Source organism: Eumetopias jubatus, unplaced genomic scaffold, assembly GCF_037043125.1.
Source record: "Eumetopias jubatus isolate StellerSeaLion01/CBP00866 unplaced genomic scaffold, mEumJub1_p1.0 scaffold_10, whole genome shotgun sequence".
NCBI classification, from domain to species: domain Eukaryota; kingdom Metazoa; phylum Chordata; class Mammalia; order Carnivora; family Otariidae; genus Eumetopias; species Eumetopias jubatus.
This window is the reverse complement of record NW_028274816.1, coordinates 21,518,284-21,545,509: the sequence shown is the minus strand read 5'-3', so window position 1 is coordinate 21,545,509 and position 27,226 is coordinate 21,518,284. Positions and strand designations below refer to the sequence as shown.

The window sequence follows — 27,226 nt, the reverse complement described above, 5'->3', positions numbered from 1 at the left end:
TTTACAGATTAGAAAAACAAGGCTCAGGGCGCCTGGGTGGCTCAGTTGGTTGAGCGACTGCCTTCGGCTCAGGTCATGATCCTGGAGTCCCGGGATCGAGTCCCACATCAGGCTCCCTGCTCAGCAGAGAGTCTGCTTCTCCTTCTCACCCTCCTCCCTCTCATGCTGTCTCTCATTCTCTCTCTCAAATAAATAAATAAAATCTTTAAAAAAAAAAAAAAGAAAAACAAGGCTCAGAGAGGTCAGCTGATAGAGTAAGGATTTGTTTTTGTTTGTTTGTTTTTTTATTTATTTATTTGACAGAGAGAGACAGCGAGAGCAGGAACACAAGCAGGGGGAGTGGGAGAGGGAGAAGCAGGCTTCCTGCTGAGCAGGGAGCCCGATGTGGGACTCGATGTGGGACTCGATCCCAGGACCCTGGGATCATGACCTGAGCCGAAGGCAGACGCTTAACGACTGAGCCACCCAGGCGCCTTAGAGTAAGGATTTGAACTTGGTCCTAATGCCCAGGCTCTTTTTACCAAACTGAGCAGGAAGTTTGCTTTTTATCAGTCAGTACAAACCTGCATCCAGGCGAGGCTCAGGAATGGTTTGTTCAGAGTATAGATGCCTGGAGGCTGGAAAGGGGAAGTGAAGACCCCATGAAGCTTGGGATTCAAGATGAACTAGAAGCCAGTGTTCCAGTCCCCTCGGACTGACTGCACTATCAGCTGGAGAAGGTTCCAAAGGCCCCCAGTTCTAACAGTTCCCAATGCCCTGTCTTTTTCCCTCAGATGCTCACATATATTCTGAGCTTCCTGCCTCTGTCAGATCAGAAAAAGGCCTCCCTCGTGAGTTGGGCTTGGTACTGTGCAGCCCAGAATGCCCTTTGGGAGGTAAGGTGGCCACCCTCACCTGGCGCATCCTCAGCCGTCTCTCACTCCAGTTTGCTCATGGCCCTGCTTCCACATCGTCCATTCATCCATGCATACATATACATACGTTACATTCATACACACTCGATTCTGGGTACAGCGCTGGGACTTTACAGAGGAGTAAGATAGAGTCCCCTGCCCCGAGGAACTCACAGTCCAGTGAAGGAGAAAGACAAGTACATGAGTGATGGTGATGTCGTGTGCTTGGTGCTGTGACACTCGAATGACGGGTGCAACAAGAACAGGAAGAAGGACGTCCAGAGGAGACCAGCAGCATGAGGGAAGGCTTCCTGATGGAATAGGATGGGGGGGAAGGTTGGTGTTCCAGGACCAGTGATAGCACAGGTAAAGGCACCAAGGTGTGAAATGGTTCTGTCAACGACCACCCAAGTTCCCTACGACTAGAACTGAGATGTGTGTAGGAGGGCTGGGAGGTGAGGCTAGCGGGGGGCCAGACCACAAGCTGGCCCTGGTGCCAGGGCTCCACCGTAATTACCATCATGGAGCCTGTACAGGAATGTTAAGGCAGGGGAGTGACACAGTGTGATGTGTCTTAGAACTCCAGTGCTGAGTGGACTGGAGAGAGGGGGAGTCGGGGTGTGGGGAGACAGCCCAGCTTGGGGGTGAATGCAGACATCTGCGACAGTTTGAAAGGCAAGCTCCTTGTTTCCGTTCTGACTTCTTTGATCACCACTGAGGTTGAACAGTTTTCTCATTAGCTGACTGTTTATATTTCCCTTTCTTGTTTCTGTTCTTTATCCATTTAACCATTGGTATCTTAGTATTTTTCTTATCCGTTTGTATGAACTTTTATACATTAAAGAGATGGATCTTTTACATATTTATTGAAATATATTCCTAACATATTTGCCTTTGTATTTGATGTGTAGATATGTGCTTATTTCTGAGACACAGAGGTTAAATTTCTATGTTGTTGATTCTGAACATCTTTTGCTTCCTTATTTCGTCCATTGCTTTTTAAACTGAGAGACCCCTTGCCTCTTCAGTAATTTGATGTACACTCATATTTCTCTTCTTTTTTTTTTTTTTTTTTACTAGACTCATTTTTTCAGAGAGGTTTTAGGTTCACAACAAAATCCTTTCTTCTGTTTTATGGCTTGAATTTTTATAGTAATTTTCTTAATTGGTGAAATTTATTTTAATCTATTCTCTCAGGTAAGAAGCTAAATTGATGAGTTTTCAAATAGCCCTAACACCACTTATATATAATCTTCCCCTTCCCTGCTGCATTGGACTCCTCCTTTGTCACATATTAAATGTGTATATATAAGTAGGGTCTCCTGTCATGTTATCTATCCAGTGTCGTTGAGCTTAGTGTCTAAAGAAATTTGATTTGGACTTGTTAAAATTTGAAGTGTGAGGCTTCTAGATGGTGAGATGCAGTTGGTTGTTGGATTTCTGAGTGAGGAATTCAAGAGAAGTGTCTTGGTGATAAATACAGAGTTGGGTATCATTCAAGAATGGGTGGAGGTTAAAACCACAGATCCAAGTAACATCCCCCAGGCAGCACATGAACAGCCACAGGAACAGCAGGCCACAGAATGCCTCAGGGGAGGACACCAGTCCAAGGGCATGGAGGGGAGGAGGCGCCTACAGAGGAGGTCCCAAGGATCAGAAGTGGAGAGCATTTACAGTGTTGAGTGGATGACTAACAGTGTCAAATCCCATGAAGAGTCCAGAAAATAAAGAACAGATAGTGTCCATGATGTCTGATGTCCAGGGAGGTCCCCAGTGACTTCAGCAACATTTGGCATCTGGGGGGAAAAAGCCAGGTGGGTGGAAGAGTGAATGAGATAAGAAGGGCCTTGTAGAGAGTGACTTATTTCCCCACGAGAGGAAGGAAATAAATAGGGCAATAATGAGAGGTTGAGGGGACTCGACAAAGGGTTTTCATTGGGAGAAATTTTGAGTGTGTTCATATGCTGAGGAGAGTCAGAGAGGAGGGGGTGAATGTGAATGCAGGAAGCAGAGACCCGAGAAATGGTGGAAATGGCGGATGCGGCCTGAGGTGATACAAGGCGTGGACTTGGAAAGGGTGGAGGGGATGTCACCTCTCCTGCTCAGGACATGGAGGGGAGCGGGTGGCAGTGTGGAACGGTTTGCTGAGGAAGTTCCTCTGAGGCCAGTGGCCTCTTTGCTGGGTGAATTTGGAGGCCACGTTGTCTTAGGGGCATGAGAAGAGAGGTAGAGGCCAGGGCCTCGGCACAGAGGCTTGCGCTATTCACAGGGCAGAAGGCAGTGGGAAGGTTACCAGAGCTGCTCAGAGAGGCCTTGCTCACTCAGATAGGGATGCTGTCTGTCTGCCTAGCCCTGTGCTGGGCACTGGGGCTGCAGGGCCGGGGGAGGCCCAGCACTTGAGAGTTGGTAGTGAGAGGGAGATAAGCATAAGCTAAAAGGAGTGAGTAGGGGTGCTGCACCTGGAGTCTTGTGTGGCACACGGGGGTTGCTGAGAAGATTCAGAAAAGACTTCATGGAGAAGGGGATACTTGCTCTGGGCCTAGACAGAAGAGTAGTATTTGCTAAATAATAGGAGTAGGTGAGGGGTGAGACAGCCCCCCTGCCCCCCCCCACCCCACCCCAGCTCTGTGACCAAAGAGAAAAAGCAGCCAAGCAGAGGCATGGAAGCATGAGACAACCATCAGAAGCTGCCATGCCCAGAGCCAGGGCTGGGGAGGAAGGAGGGTGGGCATGGGAAAGCTGGGCTGAAGAAGGGCTGGCCCGGAAGCTCAGCTCCATCCCATGGAGTGGAGAACCATCGAGGGGTCCAAAGAGCATGGTCAGTTTGCCTTTTGTAAGGATCACCTGGTGACAGTACCAAGGCTAGATAGGAGCCAGAAAGACCGGGGGCCAGGACCCCCATAAAGAGGAAACTGCTGTGATGTATTTCTGAGAGACAGTACGGGCACGTGAACTAGGGCAGGAGCAGGGAGGCGGGAGCGGAGGGACATGCTACAGTGTGTCAGAGACATGAGATGCAAGGGACTTCGGTCACTGGGTGTGGGGAGTGAGGGAGGGGTCTAGAATGGCCCCAGATCTCTGACATGGGTGACTTGGTAGAGGGCACTGAGAGTTTAGGAGAAGGCGCAGCGTTGGGGTAAGACAGTAAATTCAGATGTATGTTGCATCTGTGTATCTGGCGAGGTCCCTCAGGTAACTGGTTCCCAGGGTCTGCGTTCTGGAAAAAAATGTGGACTGCAAATAAAGCAGTTGGAATGAGATGAAGTGCAATCTGCCAGGGTGCACATGAGGGCAACAGAGAGAGAGAGAGAGAGAGTGTGTGTGTGTGTGTGTGTGTGTGTGTGTGTGTGTGATGGGGTGGAACGTACAGTTGAGGAACTCACTCCTCTATGGACTGGGTCTCTCTCTTTGGTGGCCCCAAAAGAGGTTGATGGGGAGCAGGCTAGAAGGTAGGAGGAGAGTCAGGCAGGCAGAAGCACGGAACCCCCAGTGGGAGAAAGCAGGGGGAGACTGGCCACCCACAGCAGGTGGCATGGCAGAAAGGACACTTGTGGGAAGTCTGCAGAGGAGCCCCCAGATATTGATGGCCTTGCTGGAGGGGAGCAGTTGCCAGGAATGAGAGATTCTGTGGGGGCAGTGATGGAGGGGTGAGTGGGTGAGGCAAGAGGTCTAACAAGGTGGCTAGCGCCGAGTGGGCATGCCCACGTGCTCCCAAGAAACCTGAGCGCAGAGGAAAGGGGAGAAGCAGGAGTGGTGAGGAGGGGGGCAGGATCAAGGGAGGCCTTTTGTTAGTTATGACTCTGAGGTATTTGTAAACTGGGGAAGGAGCCGTGGGAAGGCAGGGACTGTGGGTTCCTATGGGAGAAGGTGGGGGCAGGCCCAGTAGTCGAGAGAAGGGGATTAGGGGCAGGAGAGGGAAGGAGGTTAGGATGGGTCCTGCCAGGAGCTGGCTGGTGGACTGAACACAGCAAAGGGAGGGCCTTTCCACTGACTGCTGTGGCTTCTTTTTGAAACAGAACAGGTCCTCTCTGAGGTCGGAGTAAGGGGAGGGTGCTGCACTCGCATCAGGGACTGGAGACAATGGTAGGCTTGGAGCAGGGGGGCAGTGGGGGAGGCAAGAGGGGAGACTATGGCTTCGATGGGCAGAATTCTGTAGCCTCAGCACAGCCCCCTCATCATCCCTGGCAGGGCAAGAAGAATGGGCACAGCAGCATGACAGGGCCAGGGCCACAGGACCCCAGGGAGAGGCGATCAGGGGAGAGGTTCCTGGAGTCCAGCCAAGAAGGAGAGAGGAGAAGCGAAGTGGGCAGTCAGGACGAGATTGGCATGGGGTAAGAGTGAGAAGGAGGCCACGGTCGGAGTTTGAGATCTAGAGTCCACTGTTTTAGCACCGGGGCTGCTCCAGCTATGAGCTCCAGATAGGACGCTGACGAAGACCTGTTTGTGTCTCTGCAGAGCTCAGCCCCACCTGGGCCAGGAGCCCTCGAAGGCCAGGCCACAGGTACATGGCATTAGGGGCTCTGCTGACATTCCACCCCCGCCATGTCCCAGAGAGCAGTTTGCAGCATTTATTAGCAGGAACCATCTCCCAGGGCCCCAATGTGGGCAGGTTGATAAGGAAGTAGTGCCTCTTGCTAGTAGGTGCTACCGAAGATTCTGGCTCATGGCTGGGGTTTATGCCTCACCAGGCCAGCCTAGGATGCTGGATCAGTGACTTCATATTCCCCCTGACTTGCTCCCACTTACTCCTATCTTTTCTCAAATAAGAAGGTAGACAAAGGCAGAACCCCCCCTACACACACACCCAGGCTCTGCCCATTTCGGGGAGAGCCCTGGTTGCCATTGGGCTGGTCACCGTAAAGAAGCTCAGCTTCTGCCCTCCATGCCTTCTCCTGCTGGGGTATTTATAAAGGCTCAGAGGAGCCTCTGGAAGTGACCCCCGAGGTCTAACTCCTCTCTAGAGACCAAAGCCCCTGGGTGTCAGGGCATGTATTTTCTTCTGGAGAATAGGCATGTTAGCTTTGGATTCCTGTGCCAGCAGACAGGAGAGCCATTTTTCCATCAGATGCTTTCCAAGCCGGCACCCAAGCCTGCACCCAAGCCTGCAGTCTCAGCGCAGGGCTTCATGAGGTACAATGGAATCCTGGCCTCTCACAGTCAAGGGATATGTGTCCCTTTTAGCAGATTTGGGGTACTTCCCAAATGACTTAGCATTTACTCCTAAGAGGCCAGCATTGGAAGAGGAGGAGATGAGGGCTGGTTGGCTCCTCTGTGGATGGTCGGACAGCTGAAGCTAGAGCCGATACCCTTGCAGTCCTCCTTTGGACCTCCAGAAGCATCTTCCTAGGGCCTAGGGAAGGGGACCCTCCTACAATGGGGCCAAAGACCATAACCCAGGAGGCTGCTTCTTCTGCTTGCTGCTCTGCTCCCCACGGATGACCAGTATCCCTAAAGGGCCACCTGGGTGCTGCACTGAGTTCAGGGCAGAACACCTGGGTGATGGCTTAGAGGCTACCCCCTCCCCATCAAGAAAAACAGTGGGGAGCAGGGAGGCAGTCTCAAATCTCAACACACACACACTCTCACACATCTCCCAATAGCTGCTGGAAGTCCTTCAGACCAGGCCCTGCCCCTGTGTTTGGTGGGTTTTCTTGCTGCCAGTCGGCCCTGCACTTGGACTCTAGGCTGACGGCCAGTGCCCCCCGCCCCCCCACTCAGCTGTTCATCTACCTTGTTCATAGGGAGGCAGTGGGAGAGGGGGAGAACATGAGAACATTTCCTGGCCGCCAAGGCTCAGGAAGGAAGGAAAAGAAGGACCATGGCTGCTGGAGCCTGCGGGGTGGGGGACATGACATGACGGCAGGGGTGGTCCTGCCTCGGCAACGGGCCCTGCTCTGCACTTGCAGCCACAGCCCACTTTCCATCCTCAGACTGGCCCCTCTGTCAGCAGGGCCTGGAAACGGCTGGAGGTCTGCTTTAGCCTTCCTTTCTAAAACCTTTCCTTTCTGATCTTTTCATCACCTTGAATCACCTTCCCCACCCACTGGGATCTTCCCCCTCTCCTTAAATCTGAGAGAGGGAGCCAAGCCCTTGGGGTTCCCACCACCCACTGCCTCCCAGTGTCCACGAGGGGGAGCTGCGGAAAGTGCTCCTCTCATCCACAAGGACCACATCCCGGGAATGGGAATTGACCCGATTCCTGTGGGAGCGGTCAGGAGCTGGCCCCCATTTCTTACCACACACTCCTTCCCATGATGACAGCCATAGGGAGCTGCTTCTCTTTGTGGTAGAAGTCAGCCTGGTTTCTCCACCCAGGAATGGGTTTCATGTGTCTTCCTGGGAGAATCCTGTTAAGTATCTTGCCTCAGTGTGTCTTATGTGTCATTCCTACTTTTCTGAATTCCTTTTGATGATGATCTGTGGGGCAGAAGCAGGGGACATCAGCTCATTCTTGCAGTAACTGACAGGACAGGTTTTTTAGAGGGCTTGCTTTCCTGCATTAGGATCATGTTGATATATTAAACCAAGAGCCTTTGGGTACTGCTTGCCTGCAGCCTGGCCATCCATCAGGGGTAGAGAAGAAGCCAAGCCTTCCTCTCCCTCCCCCACACCTGATATAACTTCCCTTTGGCACAAAATCAGGGATGCTTCTATGCAAACGGGGGCTCCCCAAACTCCTAGACAAGCCAGGCTGTCCCCCCACCAGTCTAGGCCTGGGCTCACCTCCAGGCTCCATCCCACACCAGTCATGGACCCCCACTCTCGTTCCCCTGTTGCCCTACAGCGGGGCCAGCCCCACACTCTTGGCACCTCCAGATTCATTCTCTTAGCAGAGTTCTGCCCACAGAAATGGGAGGCCTCTCCTTCCTTACCTGGACAGACAAGATAGGCCCCCCGGAGATGAGCCCCGAAGATCACAGCACATCTTGAACTCTGGAGCCTGCAGGGCCCACATGCACTGGTGTACACACACACACACACACACACACACACACACACCCCTTTTGCAAACACTCAAGTGGCTGAGCTACGGAGGCTGCCAGGGGACCTAGGCCTCACTGCCTGCCCTAGACCTCTGGCACCCTGGGCCACCCATGGTGGTGGTGACAACTGCTTCACTTTTCACTGCCTTCAGCTGTTCTGAGGGCTATTTATATTCTCTTGAAAAAGTGGGGGAGGCTGATTGCTTAGCTAATGCTGAGCTCTGACTCCCTGGAGTAGGAGCCGAGTCCATGGGTCTCAGGGCCACCTTCTGAAAGTCGCAAAGTTTGGGATCCAGCATACTTAGTCCTTCTGCCCCCTGGGGGCTTCACTGGCTCTCCTCCAGGCCGCCCCAGCCCCCTGTGCCCAACAGGCCAGCTCCCCCTACCCTGTCCCCACCCCTCCATAGGCATCCAGTCCCATCCATTGCTAACCTTCCTGCCCTCCCCTCACAGTCATCCCCTTTGAGCCCCAGAGTGACTTGTCTTCCCACCTCCCACTTCCCACCAGCACCCCCTCAACCACACATGACACCACACACTGCAGTGGGTCCCCATTGGGACAGGGCCCTTCCCTGACCTGCCAGTGACTGGCCACCAGACATGATGGCCAACCCCCTCTGAAGCCAGAGGGCTGAGCCCAGTCCTGCTGCCCCTTAGCCAAACGTGCACTACAACATCCCTGTGTCCTCTGCCTCACTCCCGGCCATCAAAAGCCTGGGCCTCAGAGGCATCACCCGCATCAGCTTGACCAACCTGGATGGCTCACCAGCTTCACACCAGGTGCTAGAGTCTGTTGCCTACCACTTGGGCCCGAAACTGCAGAGCTTGTGCCTCAGTAGGGGCAGCCCCACGGAGGCCTCCTTTGTGGCCTTGATCCTGGGCTGCCTGGCCCTGCGGATCTTTGACCTCAGTGGCTGCAACAGCCTCTTCACAGGCAGCATGCTGCTAGCCCAGCCCGAGACGGCACAGTGGGTCCGGCAGGTGTTGCGTGGCCTCTGTGAGCTCAACTTGGCTGACCTGCGGGACCTGACCGACCTCAGTTTCATCCGGCTCAGCAGCTGTGCCCCCAACCTGGAGTGCCTCTCCTTGGCCTACTGTCACCTCACTTTTGAACTAGGCCCAGCCCGGGGCTCCCTTAGCCCCCAAGACTCCTCCCCCTCCCACCTCTCCTTCCACAACCTGCTGTGATTCGTGAAGGAAAGGGCTGATGGGCTGCACGCCCTGGACCTGAGTGGCACTGGCTTGCTCCCCAAGGCCCTGAAGGCCCTGGGTCAGGTGGCCGGGCTGCAGCTGCAGGAGCTGAGCCTGCACGGCTGCCAGGACCTCTCCACAGAGGCTGTGGCCGCCCTTTGCCATCTGCAATCAGGCCTGAGCTCCCCGGACCTCAGCGGCTGCTCAGAACTGGCCGACGGGGCACTCCTGGCCATCAGCCGGGACTTGGGGCACCTGCAGTGTCTCCGCCTGAGGAAGCTGCAGCGGCTGACGGACGCAGGATGCACCGCCCTGGGGGGCTTGCGGGAGCTGCACAGCCTGGACCTGGCAGAGTGCTGCCTGGTGAGCGGGCGGGGCCTGGCCCAGGGTCTGGGTTCGGGCACCGAGCTCCAGCCCCCTTGGCCTCCCTCAGCCTGGCCTACTGCTCCTCACTCAAGGTGAGCGCACCATCCCCTTCCTTCCTTTCCAGGGCTGGGGCTGGGGGCGCTGCACCCGTGGCGGCAGGGAGGCCCTGCCCAGTGTGGGTGTCCAAGGAACAGCAGGGAGAAGTGAACTTAGGACACAAGGGGAAAGGCGCCTGGAAAGACAGTGCTCCCGCCAGCACTCCTCCCCTTGGCCCCTACTGTGGGCCCAGCTAGAGGGAGGCCCAAGGGACCAGGCCGGCCCAGCCCACACCTCACATACCAAGTGCTCTGTGCCCCCTGGGTAGTCTGGGTAGGGGCACTGATGGCAGGTGTTCTGGAGGCAGGGAAGATGACAGAGGGGGGTCTGCAGAGAATGGATGCTGAGGCTACACAAGGAGGTTGCTCGGCAGGGTCTGACAGAGGTAATGTGATGTGGGAGTCATGGTCATTTCTCGGCTGCAGCCAGTCCCTTCAATAGGGCTCAGCCCTGTCCCTCTGGGTGGTGCCCCTAACTTAGCAACGTCAGCCTCTCCCTCTTTAGTGGGTTATTCCTTCAACCTCTCAATGTGCCCCGGGCATTCCCAACCTGAAAACCGTCTCTCAGTCTTTCATCCACAGGCACTTTCCTTGCCCTGCTCCACTCCATCTTCCCATTAGCACGATGTGTCTCTTAGCTGCTCTCCCCAGGGCCCCGTGTTCTTGTGTCTCTTATAAACCTCTTTATAAACCAGCTTCCTCTACTCTGCCCTTAACTCCTGCTCCTGGCAGGTGGCAGCCCTACCCCAATGGTAACCTCCCAGTTCTGCTTCAAATTCTAGAGGGAGCATACCTGATTGGATCAGCTAGGGTCAGATGTCCACTGATGATCCAATAGGCTATGGTCAGAAGGCTGCCTCCGCCCACACCTTCAGCAGGGTCTGGGAGCACTGGCAGGACAGATACTTTAGAAACTTGCACCTGTATCCTTCCCGCCGAGGTCAATCTAGGCCTTAGTCCTCCAGCAAACTCCTCCTGGCGTCCCACCCCTACCTTTTTACCAGCACAGGGACATTGTTGCTTCCCTCCATGGGCCATCTGGTGGCTCCCTCCTGTCGCCTGTGGGGCTGGAACCTTGGCAGAACCTTCTTGGAGACCCCTGCACAAGCCACCTGCCCATTGCTCTCTTCCTTCTCCACTTCCCTCCTAGGATGCCTCAGTGTTCTCCCTGATCCCAGTGCTGGGCCTGAGCCCCAGGGTGCTAGACTTATCCTCCTGTGTGGCCCTCACCAACAGGACCCTGCAGGCCATCTGCGCCTACCTAACTCACCTCTCAGTCCTGCGTCTGGCCTGGTGCAAGGAGCTCCAAGACTGGGGGCTGCTGGGGCTAGGGGAACCTAGTGAGGAGCCGATGCACGAACCCCCGGTGCAGGGCATGGAAGGGGGGAGGGTGGTCCCTGGGCTCAGCTGCCCTCCTGCCCCTCCTAAGTGTCTCTCTCTAGGAATATTTGAGGGCCAAACTCAGGAGGAACCTGAGAAGCAGGAGCTTCTTCCCACAGCTACATCAAGAGCTGGAGCATCAGGCCTCGGGCCCCAAGGACCCTGCTCCCCAGCCACAGGGCCCTTCCCTGCTCAAGCTGCGGGCCCTGGGGGAGTTGGACCTCACAGCCTGCAGCAAACTAACTGATGCCAGTTTGGCCAAGGTGTGGGGCCGGGGGTGTGGATAGGCTGAGGAGACTGGCACTGGCGCCAGGCCCAAGCCAACCCGCTTTTTGCTTGGAAGACGTTCCATGCCCTTTGGCTTCTGCTACTTATGGCCATTCCTCCAGCTGGGGGTGGGAGAGCCTGGAAGGGCCCTGGGCACCAGCACTGCCCCCCCCCCCCCGCCCCCTGCTCAGCCCGGTCCTTGCAAGCGCTCCAGTTCCCCGAGCTGAGGCAGCTGTCGCTGAGCCTGTTGCCAGCACTCACAGACCAGGGCTCGGTGGCCGTGGCCAGGGGCTGCCCCAGCCTGGAGCGCTTGGTGCTGAGTCACTGCAGTCTCCTCAGTGACGAGGGCTGGGCCCAGGCTGCAGCACCTCAACCTGGCCAGCTGCAGGCAGCTCACCGAGCAGTGAGTTGTCCGATGATGCCACGGTCCGGGGGCTGGGCTGGGTCCCCATGCCGGCTGGCGCTCATTGGAGGCCTCCCACAGAACTCTGGGTACCATCGGGCGGGCACGAAAGCAGCTCCGGATGTTAGATGTGGCCATGTGCCCTCGTATCAGCATGGCTGCCGTCAGGCACTTCCAAGCCCAACTGCCCCAGGTGACCTGTGTCCAGTCCCGCTTCGTGGGAGGTGCTGACCTGACCGTAACACTCTAGGGCCAAGTCAGTAACCAACCCTGTGCCTCAGCCTCCGTTGCACACCCCCCCCCCAGCCCTGAGTCCCCAGCCCTGGCCTCTTGACCTGATTCGAGTCAGTGCCTCCTGCCCACCTCTGCCACATACACCAAAGCCCCCTCCCCAAGCTATAAACCCCTTTTTCTAGGACAGTGGGTAGGGCTAATCCGGGGCAGTCAAGGGGGCTTCCTGCCCCAGTCTGCCCTAGAGCCCAGCAGGAGCCTTTTCCAGCCACACGTCGCTGCCACAGGCCTCTGGAAATGCCGGCTCCTGCTCTCCTGGCCAGGCCTGGGTCCGGAGGCCAGGCCCACAGGCGGGGTGCATCGGGGGCTGCGGAGCAGACCATGTGCCTCTTGCCCTGCCCACTTCTCCCACCTGAAGCCTGTGCCTCGCCTGAGGAGCTCTCCCGGCCCTTACTGGCACTGAGCTTCAGCAGCCAGACCACAGACTTTGTTGTAAACCCAAACAAAATTAAAACCCAAACAAAATTAAAAATTCCAGATCTTACCTCCTTGTCTGAAGTTCTCAGACTAAAGGGCCCCCTCCTCCCCTCCACCTCAGTTGAAGCGGCCCAGCCTAGCCCAGGGACAATGCGGACAAAACACCAGAGGCACACAGACAATTTCTTCCTTACACCTGACCCAAAGCCCCACAGGTGCCCCCAGCAAGTCCGAACTTCCTCCCCAGTATGGTGGGAGACTAGAAGCCTGGAGGACTCTCCCTGCCTGAGCCTCCAAGCATGGCCTGCAGCAAAGGCACGTCCCAGCCAGGCCCAGGAGCACAATGATTAAGGATGCAATGAGGCTGTCTTCAGGGAGAAAGAAGAAAGAGGACAGCATCTCTGGGTAGGGCCCTTAGAGGTCCCCTAGTCCAGCCTCCTGAACAGTGCCAGTGACTTCTCAACAGCAATTCTGAAAAACGATCTGTCCACTCTCTTGTCCATCTGCCCATCAGTTCTAGGAGCAGCTATCATGGCTGCCCGAGTGCCCCCCAAGCACTGCATTTTCTGTGGGGTTCAGAGGTGCCGAAGTTCTCCCAGCCCCCAGGTCAGGCAGGGAGGGCAAATTAGCCAACAGATGGGGACAGTCCAGTGTGTGGGGTGTGCGTAAATAGAGAAACAAGCAGGTGGAACTGGGAGCCTAGGAGAGCAACGAACAGAGCCCAGGAGATCAAGGAAAGACTCGAGGCAGTGAAAAGAAGCAGAAGGGAAGAAGAGGGCGATGAGAAAGGACCAGGGAGGCACACACGGCAGGCCCGAGCTGGTGCTAGGAGGGCAGGCCGGGGCCCCCAGGCCGCAGGGAGGATGCTAGCTTGGATCAAGCAGAGAGAACTCTGCAAGCCACAGGCCTTTCGTTAGACGTCCTAAACCACAACATGTCTCCAATCCATCTGGCTCTACTGCTCAGGCAGGTAACTGTGACCCTCATCCCACAGACGACGGAAACACTGAAAAATACAGGATGGGGGTAGTGTGCATGTGAGTGTGTAATCAGATCAGCTTCATGTTTGAAAAAGCACTTGGGGTATTAAGGACTGGAGGGGCAAGACAGGAGGCAGGAAGTCAGGAGACTCTTGGTGGCCTGGACAAGGGAGTGGAGACACTGGGGAGGAAGAACTGATGGTATTAGAAGAGTTAACTGCATCGGGGATCCCTGCTCCTGATTGCCATCTTGAACTCAATAGCAAGTTGAACTTGAACTATTCCAAGGTGAGAAGCCTCTGAACACAGGGCCCCCTGGAGGCCCGAGTCAGAAGCAGGTGCTCCCCCAGCACATTCTCCAAAGGAGATGCCATTTCATCAGTTTTCAAGGTAACATGTTGATGGTTAACACTGTTTAAAAAGGTATGTGCGAAGGTGTTGAGAAAGAGAAGTAGTGAGAGGCATGGAGGAGGTCAGAGAGGTGGCAGCTTTCAGCCTGCCCTGCCTGTGGGGCCTGTGGGTTGGTGTGCTAGCCTCTGAAACTGACCTCCAGCTGGGCCCAGCACCCCTAGCCACTTCTGCCCCCAGGGGCCTTGCCTGTCTGTGGCCCCCACCACACCCATGCTCCAGCAGATTTGAATCAGAATGCCAGGCTACTGAATTCCCTCTTGTCAGCATCAGCCCTATCCTCCCAGCACCTGGGGACATGTTTGGACTCTTAAGAGTTTGCCATTCAGCACAAAACAGACCCAACTTCACATCTGTCCCTTCAGACCTCTCACCAGAGGGCCTCCGAGTCTTGAAAAGGACACCAGGCAGGGCCAAGCAGGACTGAGGACTGGGCCAAGCAGGACTGAGGACTGAAGTGAGACTGTCAGGAGCCTTCTGGAAACTAGGCCCCTGTTAATGCGGCCCAGGAAGGCATCCACTTAGGGCAATATCTTCTGCCCTGCGTCCCTCAACGGGCTGCTACCCAGACCAGAGGCCATCCCTCTCTGCAGGCCCAGCACCGAGGAAGGCTGACGACTCATCCTGTGGGAGGACAATAGGGTCAGCTTATATCCAGCCCCTCCTTCACAACACCAGCCCCTCAACTGCGGCCGCCCAGGTTTGTGGCCCCAAGCAGTGACCTTGGTCTGATGCCCCATCTCATTTGCCAGCTAAATTTGAAGGCAGGCTTGGCCCACAGTTGCAGAACTGGCTCGACACACACCCAAGAGTCAAGCAGACTTTATTTCTGCGGCAGCCTCTGCTGGTCAGCGTGTCCGGGTTTTACCACCCTCCACCCTTCACGGTCAGCGATGCCAGCAAGCTGTGGCCCACGGCCAACCTCACTGTCAAGGCTCAGTGATGCTGCAGTCATAGCAGAAGTTGAAATTGGTGGGGGGCGGGGGGATAGGAGGCGGCTGCTCGGGAATGGGCACATTCTCCAGTTCCAACAACCGCAGCTTGGTCTCCATCGTCAGCAGCTGTTCCAGGTCCAGCCGAGTCTGCTCACTGCCCATGGGACCGCCGAGCAGGGCGCTCAGCCCATCTGTCCATAGGTGGAACTGGGGATGGGGCCAGCTCCGTGAGGGCCTGCCCATCTCTTTCTGGGCCCATCTGCCCCACTTGGCTCAGCCTGGCCCAGACACTCACCTCCCGTTTGGATGGGGCGATGAAGTTGAGGTATGCCTCCGCCTCCCCGTGGTCATAGCTGATGGAGAAGGCTAACTCATAGAGATCCTGGGGGAGGCAGGCAGCGGAGAGTGCTGAGCGGGGAACAGAGCAGGGCAGGTGCAGGTGGGAAGGAGCCCCTGGCCTCCACTGCACTCACCTTGTTCTGCTTCCCTGAGCCCTTCTCCCGGACGTGGGGGCAGTCTTTGCCTGTGAGCAGTGCCTTGATATCGGCCACAGGGACTGCGGGAAGAAGGCCAGGCTGACCACTGGGACTCAGGCGGTCCCCGGACAGGGGGTGGTCTCGGGAGGGCAGGTGGCTGACCCGGACCCCTGCCCCATCGTCCTTACGCTGCTCAGGCAGGCTCTCCAGGGTGGGTGGGCTGGCGCCCTCCTCCACGTCCCCGTACTGCAGCATCTTGTGGTTGGGGGACAGGCAGCAGAACCACAGCTTGTCTGTGAGCAGAAAGGGAAGATGGAAGGAGTGACGAGAGGGGCCCTGATCCCAACCCAGCCGCTCTCTGCCAACCCCTGCCCATTCAACCACCCTGGCGCCTCCGGCTGCTGATTTTGCGGAAGAGTGTCCCCTCGCAGAGGCGGAGCAAACGCTGCTGGCGGATCAGGCCCATGAGCTCTGGCTTCAGCTTTTCCCGTAGCTCCCTGGGGGGCAAGGGGTAGGCTTGCTGACTGAGACTGACCTGGGGCAAGGCCCGTAGGGCACCGGGGCAGGTGGGGCCAGGACTGGGACCCACTCCCAGCAACTCACAGTATGGGAGGGGCCAGTGTGCCCTCCTGATGCAGCCTCTCCGTCTGCCTCAGCCGCAGCACCTCCCCATAGGGGAGCGCATTCACCTTGGTTCGGAAAAGCTCCAGGGAGCTGGGCTTCAGGGCCAGCGTACGGGCCAGCTGCTCCCGCACCACCTGCATGACCTGGAGCCACCCAGTTCCACTCAGGGCTGCGCTCGGGGGTCCCTACTCAGAACAGCCCCTGCCCTGGCCCGGGTCTCCTCCCTTCACCCCAGCCACCTTGTCGAAGTCCTCCTGGGTGGCTCGCATCTCCTTCCAGGTCTTATTCAGCAGCTGGATGCTCACACAGAAGAGCTCATGGAAACTCTGGTCTTGGCCGAAGAACATGGGCGAAAAGTCCTGGGCTGTTTCGGAGCCTGGAGCAGGGGGGCAGGAGGGGCTCAGGGAGAAGGCGTGCGCAGCCCCTGGCCCTCTCTGCCCTTCGGCCCCCGCTCCCAGCCGCGCCGCACCCAAGCCTGCTCACAGGGCTCCCCGACGCGGAGCAGCTCGCACAGCAGCACGGTCAGCTGGACGCTGCTCCGGGCAAAGGGGCACTCGTGCTTGTCCTCACGGCTGCTGTTCTCCAACACTAGCTGGGGCAGCAGAAAGAGCAAATGTGACGGGGCGCTCAGCTAAGGCCATGGGGACCCGGCCATATCCCACTCACCCGATTACCGACCCGGCTGTAGGCACTAGGTGCGTGTCTGGAGAAGTAGAGCATGTTGTCCAGGGCCAGCAGGCCAGGGGGCACGCGCTCTAGATCTTGTGCAGGGTTGCTGTTCTGGGGGAAGCAGGACGGGAAGCTCAGTAAGGGCCCCAGGCCTCTGGAACAACAGCAGCCGTGGGCTGAGGCAGGGGTGGGGGGCTAGGGAGGGGTCACTCACAGAGAAGCCCAGTTTTCGGAACTCGCGGGCACACAGGGAACGGCGGCGGTCGGCACTCAGCCCGGTGCCCAGGGACTCCCCCTCCGACTCAAAGGCAGCCTGGCGCAGGGCCTGCAGCTGCTCCCGCTGTTCCTGGGGTCGTTGTTGTGGGGTAAGGGGGCGTCAGGATCATACACTCAAAGCCACGCTCTAGCTTCCCCAGCCTCGTGTTCCCCAAAGGCACCCACCTGGCTGTAGGGGTCCAGTGGCGTCCTCATGCGTGGCTCCAGCAGCCCCAACATAAGGGCCTGCAGTACATACAAATGGTGAGCCATCTCGTCGCCCAATGGTGTTGCACTGTGGATGATGTTCTGGAGAACAGCCAGTCCATAGGTGTGAGCGGAGGCTTACTGGGGGAGGAAAAGTGGGGAGGGGTCTGCCTAGCCCAGTCCTTCCTACCTTATAGATGAACTGGCGAAGGTTTCTCTGCCACAGGTAGTCAAGCATGTGCTGAGGTAAGTGGGAAGGGGGCTTAGATGATTTAGCCCCACCACGAGCAGCCATCCTGCAGTTCCGGGATGGAGCACAGTGCCCACCAGCTCCTGCGCAGGCTCCACCCCCCACCCTCCACCTCCTGCAGTCCAGCCACCAGATGTGACACTCACCTTGCGTTCAGCAGGGCTGGCCCCCTGGAGCAAGGCTGTCAGCAATGCCATAGCCTTGGTTTGTAGCTGCTGGTTCATCCTGGGGCAAGAAGAGGAGGGCTCAACAGGCTATCCAGGGTCTGGCTCCATGCCCCTCACCTGTATTCCACCCCCACCCCCAGACACTTACACCTGTAGGTGGACCAGCAGCCTATCCAGGGGTACCTCACTCTTGACCAGCTGGCCCAGGGCAGGACTGCTCAAGGTCACACTCTCTAGCAGCCTGAGGGCCAGAGGCTGCACAGATGCATCCATCAGGTTCATGTTCACGTAGCACACCACCTGTAACAGGGGTAGGGGCTTGCTACCACTTCACCGCCATGGAAGGCCAGATCCTGACACCATCTCACTGCCCCCACCTGCTGCCCCTAGAAAAGCCAACCCACCTTCCTAACAAAGGGGATGCTGAGCGTCTCCCAGGACACCATGCCGTGTTCCATGAGCTCCAAGAAGGCCCTCAGTGCAAGGGTCAGCACCTCCCCTAAGCTGGGGGGACATCTGGGGCTGAGCAGGGCCAGACTAGGACCCCCAGCCCCACCATGTCCACCACAAACCACAGTCCTGTGCTCACTCATCCCCATCCTCAATGATGGTGCCTAGTCTCTGAAGCCCATCACGGCTGATGACCTCCTGGGCAAAGGTCACATCCGGGGTCAGCAAGACGAGGTGCTGCAGAGCTTCTCGGCGCCTTTCACGACTCCCACTCTGCAGCCCACCCAACAGCCGCTCAGCCTCAAGGTCCTGGGCAGGGGTGGGAAAGGTGAGGAGGCTGGGTGGAAGTAAGGCGCAGGAACTGGAGGTGTGGGGACTCAGATGTCCACTAGGTGGGGCACCGCGGAGCTGGGCAGAGAGGAGGGTGGGCGGCAAAGAGGCATAAAATAAGGGCAGGGAATGAGGGTGGGGTCAGGAAGGGCATTACTGGGGCAGTGCTGAGGCACAGGATGCTGCCATTCTTGATCTCTGTGCGGTTCTGGAGAAGATGGAGAGAAAGGGGGAGAAGTCAAGAAGGGCTCTGAGGATTGGGTAATCCGGGTTGCTGGTGAGGGAGGGTTCGGGAGTCCGGAAAAGAAAGATCACATTCCAGACAGGGGGATGAGTCTGAGGGATCAAGATCAGGTGGGTTAGAAGTGGGGGGTGTCGCACAGTGGGATATGGACCTGGCGGGGGTGGGGGCGGGGGAGACTCACGTTCTCAGTGATGTAGCTCCTATGTCCATCAGCAAACTGCAGGGCGTAGCGTTCTGAGTGAACCAAGCTCCACCTGCGAGGAGCGGAGGCTCAGTGAGGCCGGTAGAGGGCGCCCCTCCCTCCTGCCCTCCCATCCCCCACCCTCCTCCCGGGCCTGGCTAGCCTGCACTCACGCGTCGCACACCTCCTTCAGCACAGCGGCCAGAGGCTTTGCCTGCAAGTGGACAGGTCACTCAAGGGGCGGGTGTGGGGAGGAGTTGAGGAGGACCCTGGGGGTTCCGAGGGGAAGGCGGCCACCCGGAGGGGGTTGGTGGGGTGAATGAGGAGGCCAGACAGGCCGAGTGACCTGGTCCAGCTGGATGAGCTGCGGGATGGCATCAGGCATCTGGACCGCGATCTTCACCACGTTCCGCGGGGGCGCCATGGTCCAGCCAGGGCAGGGGCGCCTGTAGTTTCCAGACCGTCCAAGCTCCGGCTAACGGCGCGCCTGGTCTGCTGCCTCCGAGAACGAGGACGTCCCTCTGTTCAGGGGGCCGCGGCCTTCCCAAGGGAGCCAAGACTAGTTCCGGGTTGGAGTCCCGTGGGTAGGCGCCTGCCCCGCCCCGCCCCACCCCGGCGGCCCCGCCCCGCCCCAAGGTGCGCCAGGTGGGGGCGGGGCGGGCGGGATGCCAGAGCAGCCACACCTCCCTTTCCAAGAAAGGTAACCCGCCCGGTCCCACCACCGATCCAGCAGAATTCCAGGGAGGGGCCTTGAAAGAACCAAATCAGAGATAGCCTTAGGCATGGTCTTTATTCACTTGGATACTGTACAAATATTACAATTTCCTTTTGCTGCAAAAAGTATAAAAATAATCTTTATATAGGAATCCATTCGTTACTGCAAATCTTTCTAAATCTCTGCAAATGGCTCTAAATGAGGGCAAATGAATAAACGGGGGGGGGGGCTACAGGGCAGCAGGAGATTGGGCCAATCCTCAGGGGCTCACCCGCCCAGATTTCTAAAGACCTCTCTGTTCCTTCCTGTTAGCAGCCCCCCACCCCACCCTCCACACCACCTATAGGTACTCTGGGCTAAGGGCCCAGCAGATGGGGTGTACAGGGGAGAGGTCCAGGGTGGAAAGAAGTGAAGGAGGCTAGGGGTGGTGCTGGCAAGCGTCTGGCTCCACCCCAGGCTTCCCTCCTCAGAGTGGGAGGCATTGGCTGCAACAGGGCAGTGGGGCTGGACAAGCTGCCCCATGCAGACGATGGCAGGTCTTCAGTTCTGTGCCACTGAGTGGCAGAGAGCCTGGGCTCTGAGAGGGCATGAGGTGGGGAAAAGCCCCAGAAAAAAAGAGGCAAACACTCTGGCTCTATGGTGAAGGGGGCTGAGCCCCTTTCCCCTGCTTTCCTAGCACCGTACAGGTGCTCGGGCAGGAGTGGGAGTCGTGGTCGGAACTGCAGTGAGGGAAGCCTGGGGAAGCCAGGAGTCTGTGGCTCTCAAGCTGTGTAGGGGTAGAGTGGGGGAGGTCCTCAGGCAGCCCCCAGGTCACACAGTCTGTGTCCCAGCCACACAGGGAATGTCCCTGTCAGTCAGAGGTTGAGAACAGGCACATCGAAGAGGTCACAGACACCTTCACTCTCGTCCAGGTTGTAGATGTAATCGTGGTCTCCAGGGGGTGGAGAAAGGCGGAGGAGGGGGGCAAACACTGCAGAGAGCACCAGGCTGAGGCTCTGGGCCAAGGCTGCCCCCCCAGCAGTTGCCCAACCCCCTTGCCCCCCCCCCCCCACCTCCCACCTTCCTGGGCTACCCACCTTCTGAGGACATCAGCTCCTCCAGCAGCTCTGAGCTCATGCATTCTGGGGAGGGAGGGAGAGCTCAGTTACATTTTGGCTCCTGGCTCTCCACCCACCAAAGCCCATGAAGAGGACCCCCCTAGCCACCCATCAGGAACTTTACTCTTTGCCCAGGTACCAAGCACAATCATAAGTCCTCAGAAGTGCGAGAAAACAACCATAAGACCCAATGAGCTGTGCCCTTACCCCATGGAAGAATGCAGACCTACCTCGTGTGGGATCAAAGATTTCTGACAGCTCTCTGGGGAGTTCCAGAACTGAAAGACAAGAAAGCCATACTCAAGGGCACAGAGATCCAGTCTGGTCCCACTCTAGCCTCCACCTTCCTCAGATGTTATACCACCTGTCTTGGGGCTCCACACAGCTGAGGAAATGGAGGCCCTGCCCCAGGCCAAGCTGGCATTGTCAGTCTCCCCCGCTAGATGTGAGTTCCTTAGTGCTGACCCCGGGGTACGAAAGGCCCATCGTAGATGACTGATACAGCCCTTCTAACTCAGAAGTTAGAAGGCAGCAGACCCTTCCCTTGATGGGCTCAGTAGGTATACCCTGTCTGACGGCAGATGCCCACTCACGCCTGCCCTCGTTGAGCACCTGCTCAATGCCAGGCTCAAAGGCCACACCGTGGACCAGGGCACTTGGCAGAGGAGGAGGCAGACACTTAATAGGGAATGGTGCTATGGGGTGACAAGTCTGCTACACAGCTCTGACCGGGAGGAGGCACATGGGAAGCAGAGGAAAACGAAACTGGAGAGGCGTGCCGGCGCACGAGGATCTCATATACCAGCCGTAGGGGCTGTGGTTTCATCCAGCAGACCTTAAGAAGCGTTAAAGGTACTTTGCAAACACAGAAATGCCACACTCAACCTGTGTTTCAGACAGATCCCTATCAGTCGGGGTAAAGAGAAAGATGCTGAAGAATTTAGGGTAGAGGTAGCCAGCAGTTACCCTAAGTGTTGAGGATACATGAAACCAGTGACAGGAAATGTCTCAGACAAAACTCACTTAATTAATGCCAGGTGGAGAGCAGGAGAAGCGAGGAGATGGAAGTGGAGTGACATGCAGGTGTCAGGCCTGAGGGACCAGGGCCAGTAGGAGGGTACACACAGAGATAGAAAAGCAAGCTTCAGTTAATGATACAGGAATGAAGTGCCCATCAGATGTGCAGAGGAAAGCACATGGACACAGGTGTGGAGTTCAGACAAAGACCTAGGCAAGCCAGAGGCTAGGGATTCATCTACCCAGAATGGGTGCCCTCCACAGGTGTGCAACAGACAGAGACCTGGGAAGCACAATGTTTATAAAGGCATGCGAAGGAAAGGACAGAAAAGCAGGTGAGAGAGAAGAGCCAAAGTTGGCATCATAAATGCCAAAGGAGCTAGAAAGCGACACCATGGAGCAAGAGAGCACCAGAGCGAATCAGCCCAGAAACCTGCTGGAGGCAGCGGTCAGGGCGAGGCAATGTCTCCAGAGCAGCACCAGCGTCCTGTGGGGTGGGGGGTACAAGGGTCCTGAATGCTGCAACCTGGAGGGGGACGAGGAGACCAAGACGCGGAATGGAATAGAGACGACCTGCCCAAGGAGTCCAGACAGAAACGACACAGTGAACATGCGCGAGAGAGGGAACACAGAGGGTCACTTAGTGAGAAGAGACTGAGCAGTGCTCGTGGGCCAAGGAGAATGAGTCCTGGAAGACGCAAAGACCCAAATCGCAGGAGGGAACGAAGACTCCAGGCAGATGATGTCACCTCCCCTGGGAAGGCACTGCCCCCACCTTTGGAGCCCAAGGGCCTTTACCAGAGCTCCTTCCCCAGGACGGCAGTTATGCCTTCCTGACCCCCGAGTGCAAGAGGGGGGCAGGCAAGGCTTGAGAGGGGCCCAGGAGTTGTGGGTAGCCCAGGATGGGGAGCAAAGGGGCACCGGTGCTGAGCTGGCAGCCAGGCTCCTCACTCAGGCTGGCAGAGCTCTGGGGTCAAGGCAAGGGTTGATGGGGAGGGGGGAGGGGGGACGGGGGGGCGGGGGGAGGGCTGGCCAGCTCTGGCTGAGGAGACAGGCGAGCTGGTTTCTAGCCCCAGGTGTTTCTGACCTAGCAGCGGCTGCGGCTGGGGCTGGGTTCTCCCTGCCCCTCAGGGGACACGCACTCACCTCCTGTGGGGTCTGCCTTGATGGGCTCAAAGGAGGTAGAAGGGTTGGGTCCAGATGGGCCGCTACTGCCGTCCAGCAGGGCAGAGGACTGCAGCGGCCGGGTGTCCAGGGCTGCCAGACCTGGGGGCAGGGAGCCGAGCTCCCCACCGTCCTTGCTGTCCGGTCCAGGGCCACCGCTCACTGCAACCAGATCCCCCAAACCCAGTCAACTTGGGAGCAGGAAGGAGGATACTGAAGCTTTGTGCTAGAACCCACAGTTGGGATGACAAGAGCCCCGGTTCCCAAGGAGAGAGAGGCACTGCCAGTCCCCCACACAGAGATAACCTAGAAATAAGCCCCCGAAGACAGAGGCCTCAGGCCTGCAGGAGGGAGACTCAATGATGACATGGCTGCTGAGACCACGCTTCAAGAGGGGCTGCCAGGGGAAGAGAGACACAAGTGGACCCGGGGAAAACAGTCCCCACTAAAACCCCTTCATACATTCAGAACTTCCCTGTTAAAAAAAAAAAAAAAAAGGGCTCATTCACGACCGTAGCAAGGGGAGGCCAGCTGGAGACCAGGAAAAGGACAACCCCCACAAGGTCTCTTCCAATTCTGAGTACACATTCCACAACACAGAGGCGCTGCCTTTTGGGCCCCAGAAATCACCCCATCACCAGCTGCCTGTTATACCTCACCTGTGATCTCAGCTGCTGGACCGGGCACCCCCTGGGCTTCGGTGATGCCAGGGACAGGGGTGGGGGTGGTCAGCTGGGGACTGCTTGGGCGTGAGGTGTCCTGGGGCTGGGCCAGGGTAGACTTGGGCAGAGGTGGAGGGGTAGAGACGGCAGGAGGGCTCTGGAGCAGATCTTCAGGTGGCGGCACAGGCACTGCCACAGGCGGTGAGCTCCATGCCTCCTTGTTCACCAGCAGCACCTCAATGGGGCCACTCACACTCTTCAGGTGAATCTGGTACTTCTTCTGTCCATTGAGGCCCTGGGGGTGGGGGATGGGGGACAGGTGGAATTAGAAGCAGGCTTGGCTCCTGCCTGACCGTGGGCCAGGGCTACAGTGTCCTCTCCCATCCTAGGCTGCCCATTCTTCTAGATAACCCCCAAACCCAGACCTCCCCCTACCTGCCCCACCCGGGACTTATCGGGCTCCACAGCCAGCACCCGCCCTCAATCAACTCCGCCTGCCTGGGCTGAGCACCCACCTCTGGGATGGGCACCTCGAGGCTGGTGCCCGACGGGGCCCGGATGGCCAGAAGGGTATCTCCTAGAATGACAAGGATGGGTCAGGGCCCATGGGCTCAATCTAATCTGAGAATGGGGATGCCTATCCCTTTGAGCAAAGAAGGAAATCATGGTGTCTTAGGACAGTAAACCTCACCCAACCCCTCACTGGCTGGGGCAGAAAACTAAAGCTTTTCTCCCCCCAAGAGCCCAAAGGTCAGTAACCAGAAAATCTGGGTTCAAACATGTGGATCGAAGGATTGCTGGCCATGGGCATCTCACTTCTTCATTGATGGGGTTGCTCCCTACGTGTAGATGTTCAGGCCAAGGCCAATTTTCCTTCCCCAAACCAGTCTAGAGGATGCAAGATGAAGAAGGAACAGTTCCTGTATCTATAACGCAACTAACTACAGGTTGCAAGTGAGCACCATCGTTCTCTGGATACAAGCATGCAAGAGCGTACACACCTGCTCTGTCCCCCTTACGCCTCTGTCATGCCTGAGAAGCCAAACCCAGGAAACACTGCAGATGGGGACTGACCCAGGGACCCAGCCCAGAATTCTTGTACCCTTTCAGTATGATTTGCCTCCATGGGGTCCCAATGACCCTCAAACCCAGGACTTACCCTGCCTGGTTCCTCTTTGGGCAAGCCCAAGGAACCCTCTTAAGAAACAAAACTCTCCTTGGGCACTGAGCCCACTGCTCAGGGCTGTGGCTCAGCCTAGCCCCACCCCCACTGCCCCCTACCCAGGCTCTGCTCACCAGCAAAGCATCTGCAGATGTCCTCATGAGTCACGTAGGCCAAGGTGTGGGGGTTAAGGAGAACGGCTGATGCCCTGCCTATGGTGACAGATGGCAGACCACAGAGAAAACCCAGCTCTTTAGCACAGATCTGACATACAAGCTTTCAGAGAAAATCCTGGAGGCCTGGGGTCTACATGGAGAAGGATCACAGGCCAAGAATGGTTGGGGAAGGGGCTTTGAGTCTGAGGAGGGAGGTCAAGGCAGGGACCTGGCCAGGAGCTGCAGGATCATCCTCCCGAGCAGGACAGTGTCTAGGGTACCACAGAGCAAACCCAGCTGGACTAGAGGGCCCCTCTCGCCCACTCCCCGGGAGCAGGGACCGCCAGGAGGATATCAGCTGTTCTGCACGTCCTCTGTGACATTCCGGATGCTCTGCTGCACCCACACCTTGTGCTTGTCCAGTTCTTGCTCCCGCTGCTGCAGCAACTCGATCTCAGCCTTGAGCTCAATCAGCTTGTCCGCAATCTCCCGGGTATTGCAGCCAGGCCCCACACCCCTGAGCCCAGGGAGTGAGGCTGAGGAGCTACCAGGAACTCTGGGTCCCATGGCCCCTGCTCTCTCCTGTGTCCTCCTCCCCACGCCCCTGACACTTCTGGGTAAGAGATGCCACTGCCCTCCCAGGTGCCCCCACTCACTTCCACTGGATGCTATTCTTGGATTTTTTCTCGATCAGCCCGATACCTTCCAGCACGTTGGTAATGTCGTAAATCCGCCGCTTCTGACGCACAGCAAGGGTGTCAGCTGCCTGGCAGACAGAACAGAGCGCAGGATACTCAGCCCCACTCTCAGGTGTCCCCCCAGCTACCTTGAAATCTGGTCTGGAAGCGATCTGAAAAAGGGGTGGCCTGAGTCCCAGCCCTCCTCCCAGGCGCCACGGCAGATCAGGACCGCGGGGCAGGAAGAGGCCTGGCACAGTCTGAACTGATGTTCTGATGCCTTCCCACACCAGCCGAGGAGGGCCACGAGGACCAGCACCTGCAGCCCAGAGCCTGGCACATAGCTGACGCCCAATGGCCTCGACCGAATGAATGAAACAGTTCCCGGCCTCCCTCCTGTGAGAAAGCACACCGATGGCGGCTTGCTCCCTGAGGGCTCGGCTGGACCGCCCCAGGGGTTCCCACTACCGGTCCAGGCCTGCCTGGTCCACCATCCTCCCGGGCGCCTCTTAGCCCAGGCCGCACCAGCTTGAGGTCAAGCACGCCGTCCTTGGCCTCCTGCAGAAGCGACACGAACTTGGTGGTGAGAAGTCCCAAGCTCTTCTCGTGCCGGCTTGGGGTGCCCGGGGGCGGCGGCGCCTGTGGCCCGGCCTCCGCCATCGCTCCCGCCCGCCGCCTCCCCTCAGCCAGGCCAGGCCAGGCCGGCGCCGCCGCCACTTCCGCTTCCGTTCCTGGCCACCCGGCCGCCGGCGCCAGCGTCGCTGTTTCCGCTTCCGCTCCGCGCCCTCCCAGGGAACCGGGCGCAATTCCTCTCAGCGGACACGGCAGCAAAACTTCGGGGACCATCAGCAAATGTCCAACCGCCGAAGAGGACGAAAACAATCCGTGGATCCCGGGAGAGGAGGGCAGGGTGCAGGGAGAGGTGCAGGAAGTCGGTGGGCAGCCCCGGCAGTAGAGAAGGGAGAGCCACCAGAACCTTCCTGGCTGGCCAACCTGTCCCCATTTCAGAAGAGGAGACCACGCTGCCTGATGAACCCAATGTGTTTCCCCAAACCTGCTCCTAGAAGCTGTCCCAGTGTCTTGGGTTTACTGACCCTATATTCCCGTCCCTCACTTCCTGTCAAACAGCAAACACTAACTACATCGAGCTTGCCCACTTGTCTCCATTCCCATTCCCCTTCCCTGATCCCAGCCTCATCTTTCTCTTGTCTCAACACTGCAGTGCTCAGAGACCAGGGAGTCATAACAATTTTCCCCGCCAAGGCAAACATGCTTACCTAGGTGTACATCTATGTAAAGCACTTAGAGCAGTTCCTGGGAGGTAGGAAGGATTATGTGTTGGCTAGTACCATGTTGTTATGTTTAATACCATCATTATTTATTATCATTTATTTTAGGTCAAGATCTCTGGGAGGCCGACTTTGAGACAGGGATCTACCTGCAGGGAAGTTTAATGAGGATCCATCCTTGTAAGGGAGTAAGACATGCAAAATTGGGTAGAAGGGGGAATTAAACTGTGATGCAGTTATAATAGAGGCCTCAGGCCATCCACTGAAACTGGGGTGGGCCTTCCAAGGTGGTCCATGTTCAGGCAAGTTCACCAGGCCTTTGTGCCCTAACTGTGAGCGAGAGACTCAGCTGTGACACCTCAGCAACCTACACTCCTGGCAGCTAGGGGAACAAGTGGTGTTGTCCTGAAGGGTGGATTTGGGTGGTAACAAGTGTCCACTATATTATTACTACCCGGTGGCCCTCTCCATGGTCCCCTTTAACTCTCAAGACAAACACAGCTTTCTTAGCCCTTCTACCCCTCTCTCACCATCGCCTACCACACACCTCCCTCACAATAGCCTGTGGCCTCTCACTTCTCTGCAGAGATGCATTACCCTCCTCTGAGGAGCCATCAACACAGTTTTCCTACTGTGATGGTGTCTGCACCCACATTTGCACACCGTTCTCCACCCCAGGTTGGGGCCGTCTAGTTCACGTCTGTGTCTTGAGCACAAAGAGGTCCTGGATGGGCTGGGCAGGACTCAGGGATTACAGGGAGTACACCCCCTCCCCCCAAGGAAGCTGCGCCCAGCCCTCCCCACCCCATCCCACATTGCAGATGCA

General features: G+C 57.4%; 3 protein-coding genes across 3 annotated transcripts; 1 reads left to right on the top strand and 2 right to left on the bottom strand.

The window, feature by feature from the left end:
- Nucleotides 1-538: 538 nt before the first annotated feature.
- Nucleotides 539-11,828, top strand: LOC148163162 (uncharacterized). The gene is given in 8 exon segments (XM_088027416.1): nt 539-875; nt 8,534-9,464; nt 9,467-9,525; nt 10,679-10,894; nt 11,028-11,187; nt 11,382-11,526; nt 11,528-11,578; nt 11,660-11,828. Coding segments are annotated over 8 exon segments (1,833 nt in total). The 5' UTR covers nt 539-773.
- A 2,652-nt stretch (nt 11,829-14,480) lies between these two features.
- On the bottom strand, nt 14,481-18,886 carry ELMO3 (engulfment and cell motility 3). The gene is made up of 20 exons (XM_028090816.1): nt 18,809-18,886; nt 18,636-18,676; nt 18,463-18,535; nt 18,195-18,245; nt 17,847-18,016; nt 17,662-17,761; nt 17,406-17,557; nt 17,237-17,315; nt 17,031-17,081; nt 16,820-16,942; nt 16,593-16,724; nt 16,388-16,489; nt 16,193-16,301; nt 15,949-16,085; nt 15,689-15,852; nt 15,470-15,582; nt 15,274-15,378; nt 15,083-15,165; nt 14,905-14,991; nt 14,481-14,816 (listed from the first exon to the last, which is right to left on the bottom strand). The coding sequence occupies exons 1-20, from the start codon at nt 18,884-18,886 to the stop codon at nt 14,604-14,606; spliced, it is 2,163 nt and encodes a 720-aa protein (XP_027946617.1). The 3' UTR covers nt 14,481-14,603.
- Nucleotides 18,887-19,233: 347 nt separating this feature from the next.
- E2F4 (E2F transcription factor 4) lies at nt 19,234-25,957 on the bottom strand. Its single transcript, XM_028096424.2, has 10 exons — nt 25,637-25,957; nt 25,091-25,200; nt 24,790-24,951; nt 24,414-24,457; nt 23,633-23,694; nt 23,115-23,412; nt 22,438-22,617; nt 20,505-20,552; nt 20,254-20,298; nt 19,234-20,147 (listed from the first exon to the last, which is right to left on the bottom strand). The coding sequence occupies exons 1-10, from the start codon at nt 25,955-25,957 to the stop codon at nt 20,032-20,034; spliced, it is 1,386 nt and encodes a 461-aa protein (XP_027952225.2). The 3' UTR covers nt 19,234-20,031.
- Nucleotides 25,958-27,226: the final 1,269 nt, after the last annotated feature.

Excerpts from the sequence above, each read along its gene's own strand:
- ELMO3 (XM_028090816.1), bottom strand. The coding sequence starts at position 18,886 with ATGGCGCCCCCGCGGAACGTGGTGAAGATCGCGGTCCAGATGCCTGAT. Across the intron at positions 17,082-17,236 it reads CCAGCCCTGCTGAACGCAAG|CACATGCTTGACTACCTGTG; the intron begins GTGAGTGTCACA and ends CACTTACCTCAG. Across the intron at positions 15,583-15,688 it reads ACACTGGCCCCTCCCATACT|GGAGCTACGGGAAAAGCTGA; the intron begins GTGAGTTGCTGG and ends CTTGCCCCCCAG.
- E2F4 (XM_028096424.2), bottom strand. The coding sequence starts at position 25,957 with ATGGTCCCCGAAGTTTTGCTGCCGTGTCCGCTGAGAGGAATTGCGCCC. Across the intron at positions 24,952-25,090 it reads AAGAATAGCATCCAGTGGAA|GGGTGTGGGGCCTGGCTGCA; the intron begins GTGAGTGGGGGC and ends CCCTGGGCTCAG. Across the intron at positions 24,458-24,789 it reads GAGGACGTGCAGAACAGCTG|CTTGGCCTACGTGACTCATG; the intron begins ATATCCTCCTGG and ends TAACCCCCACAC.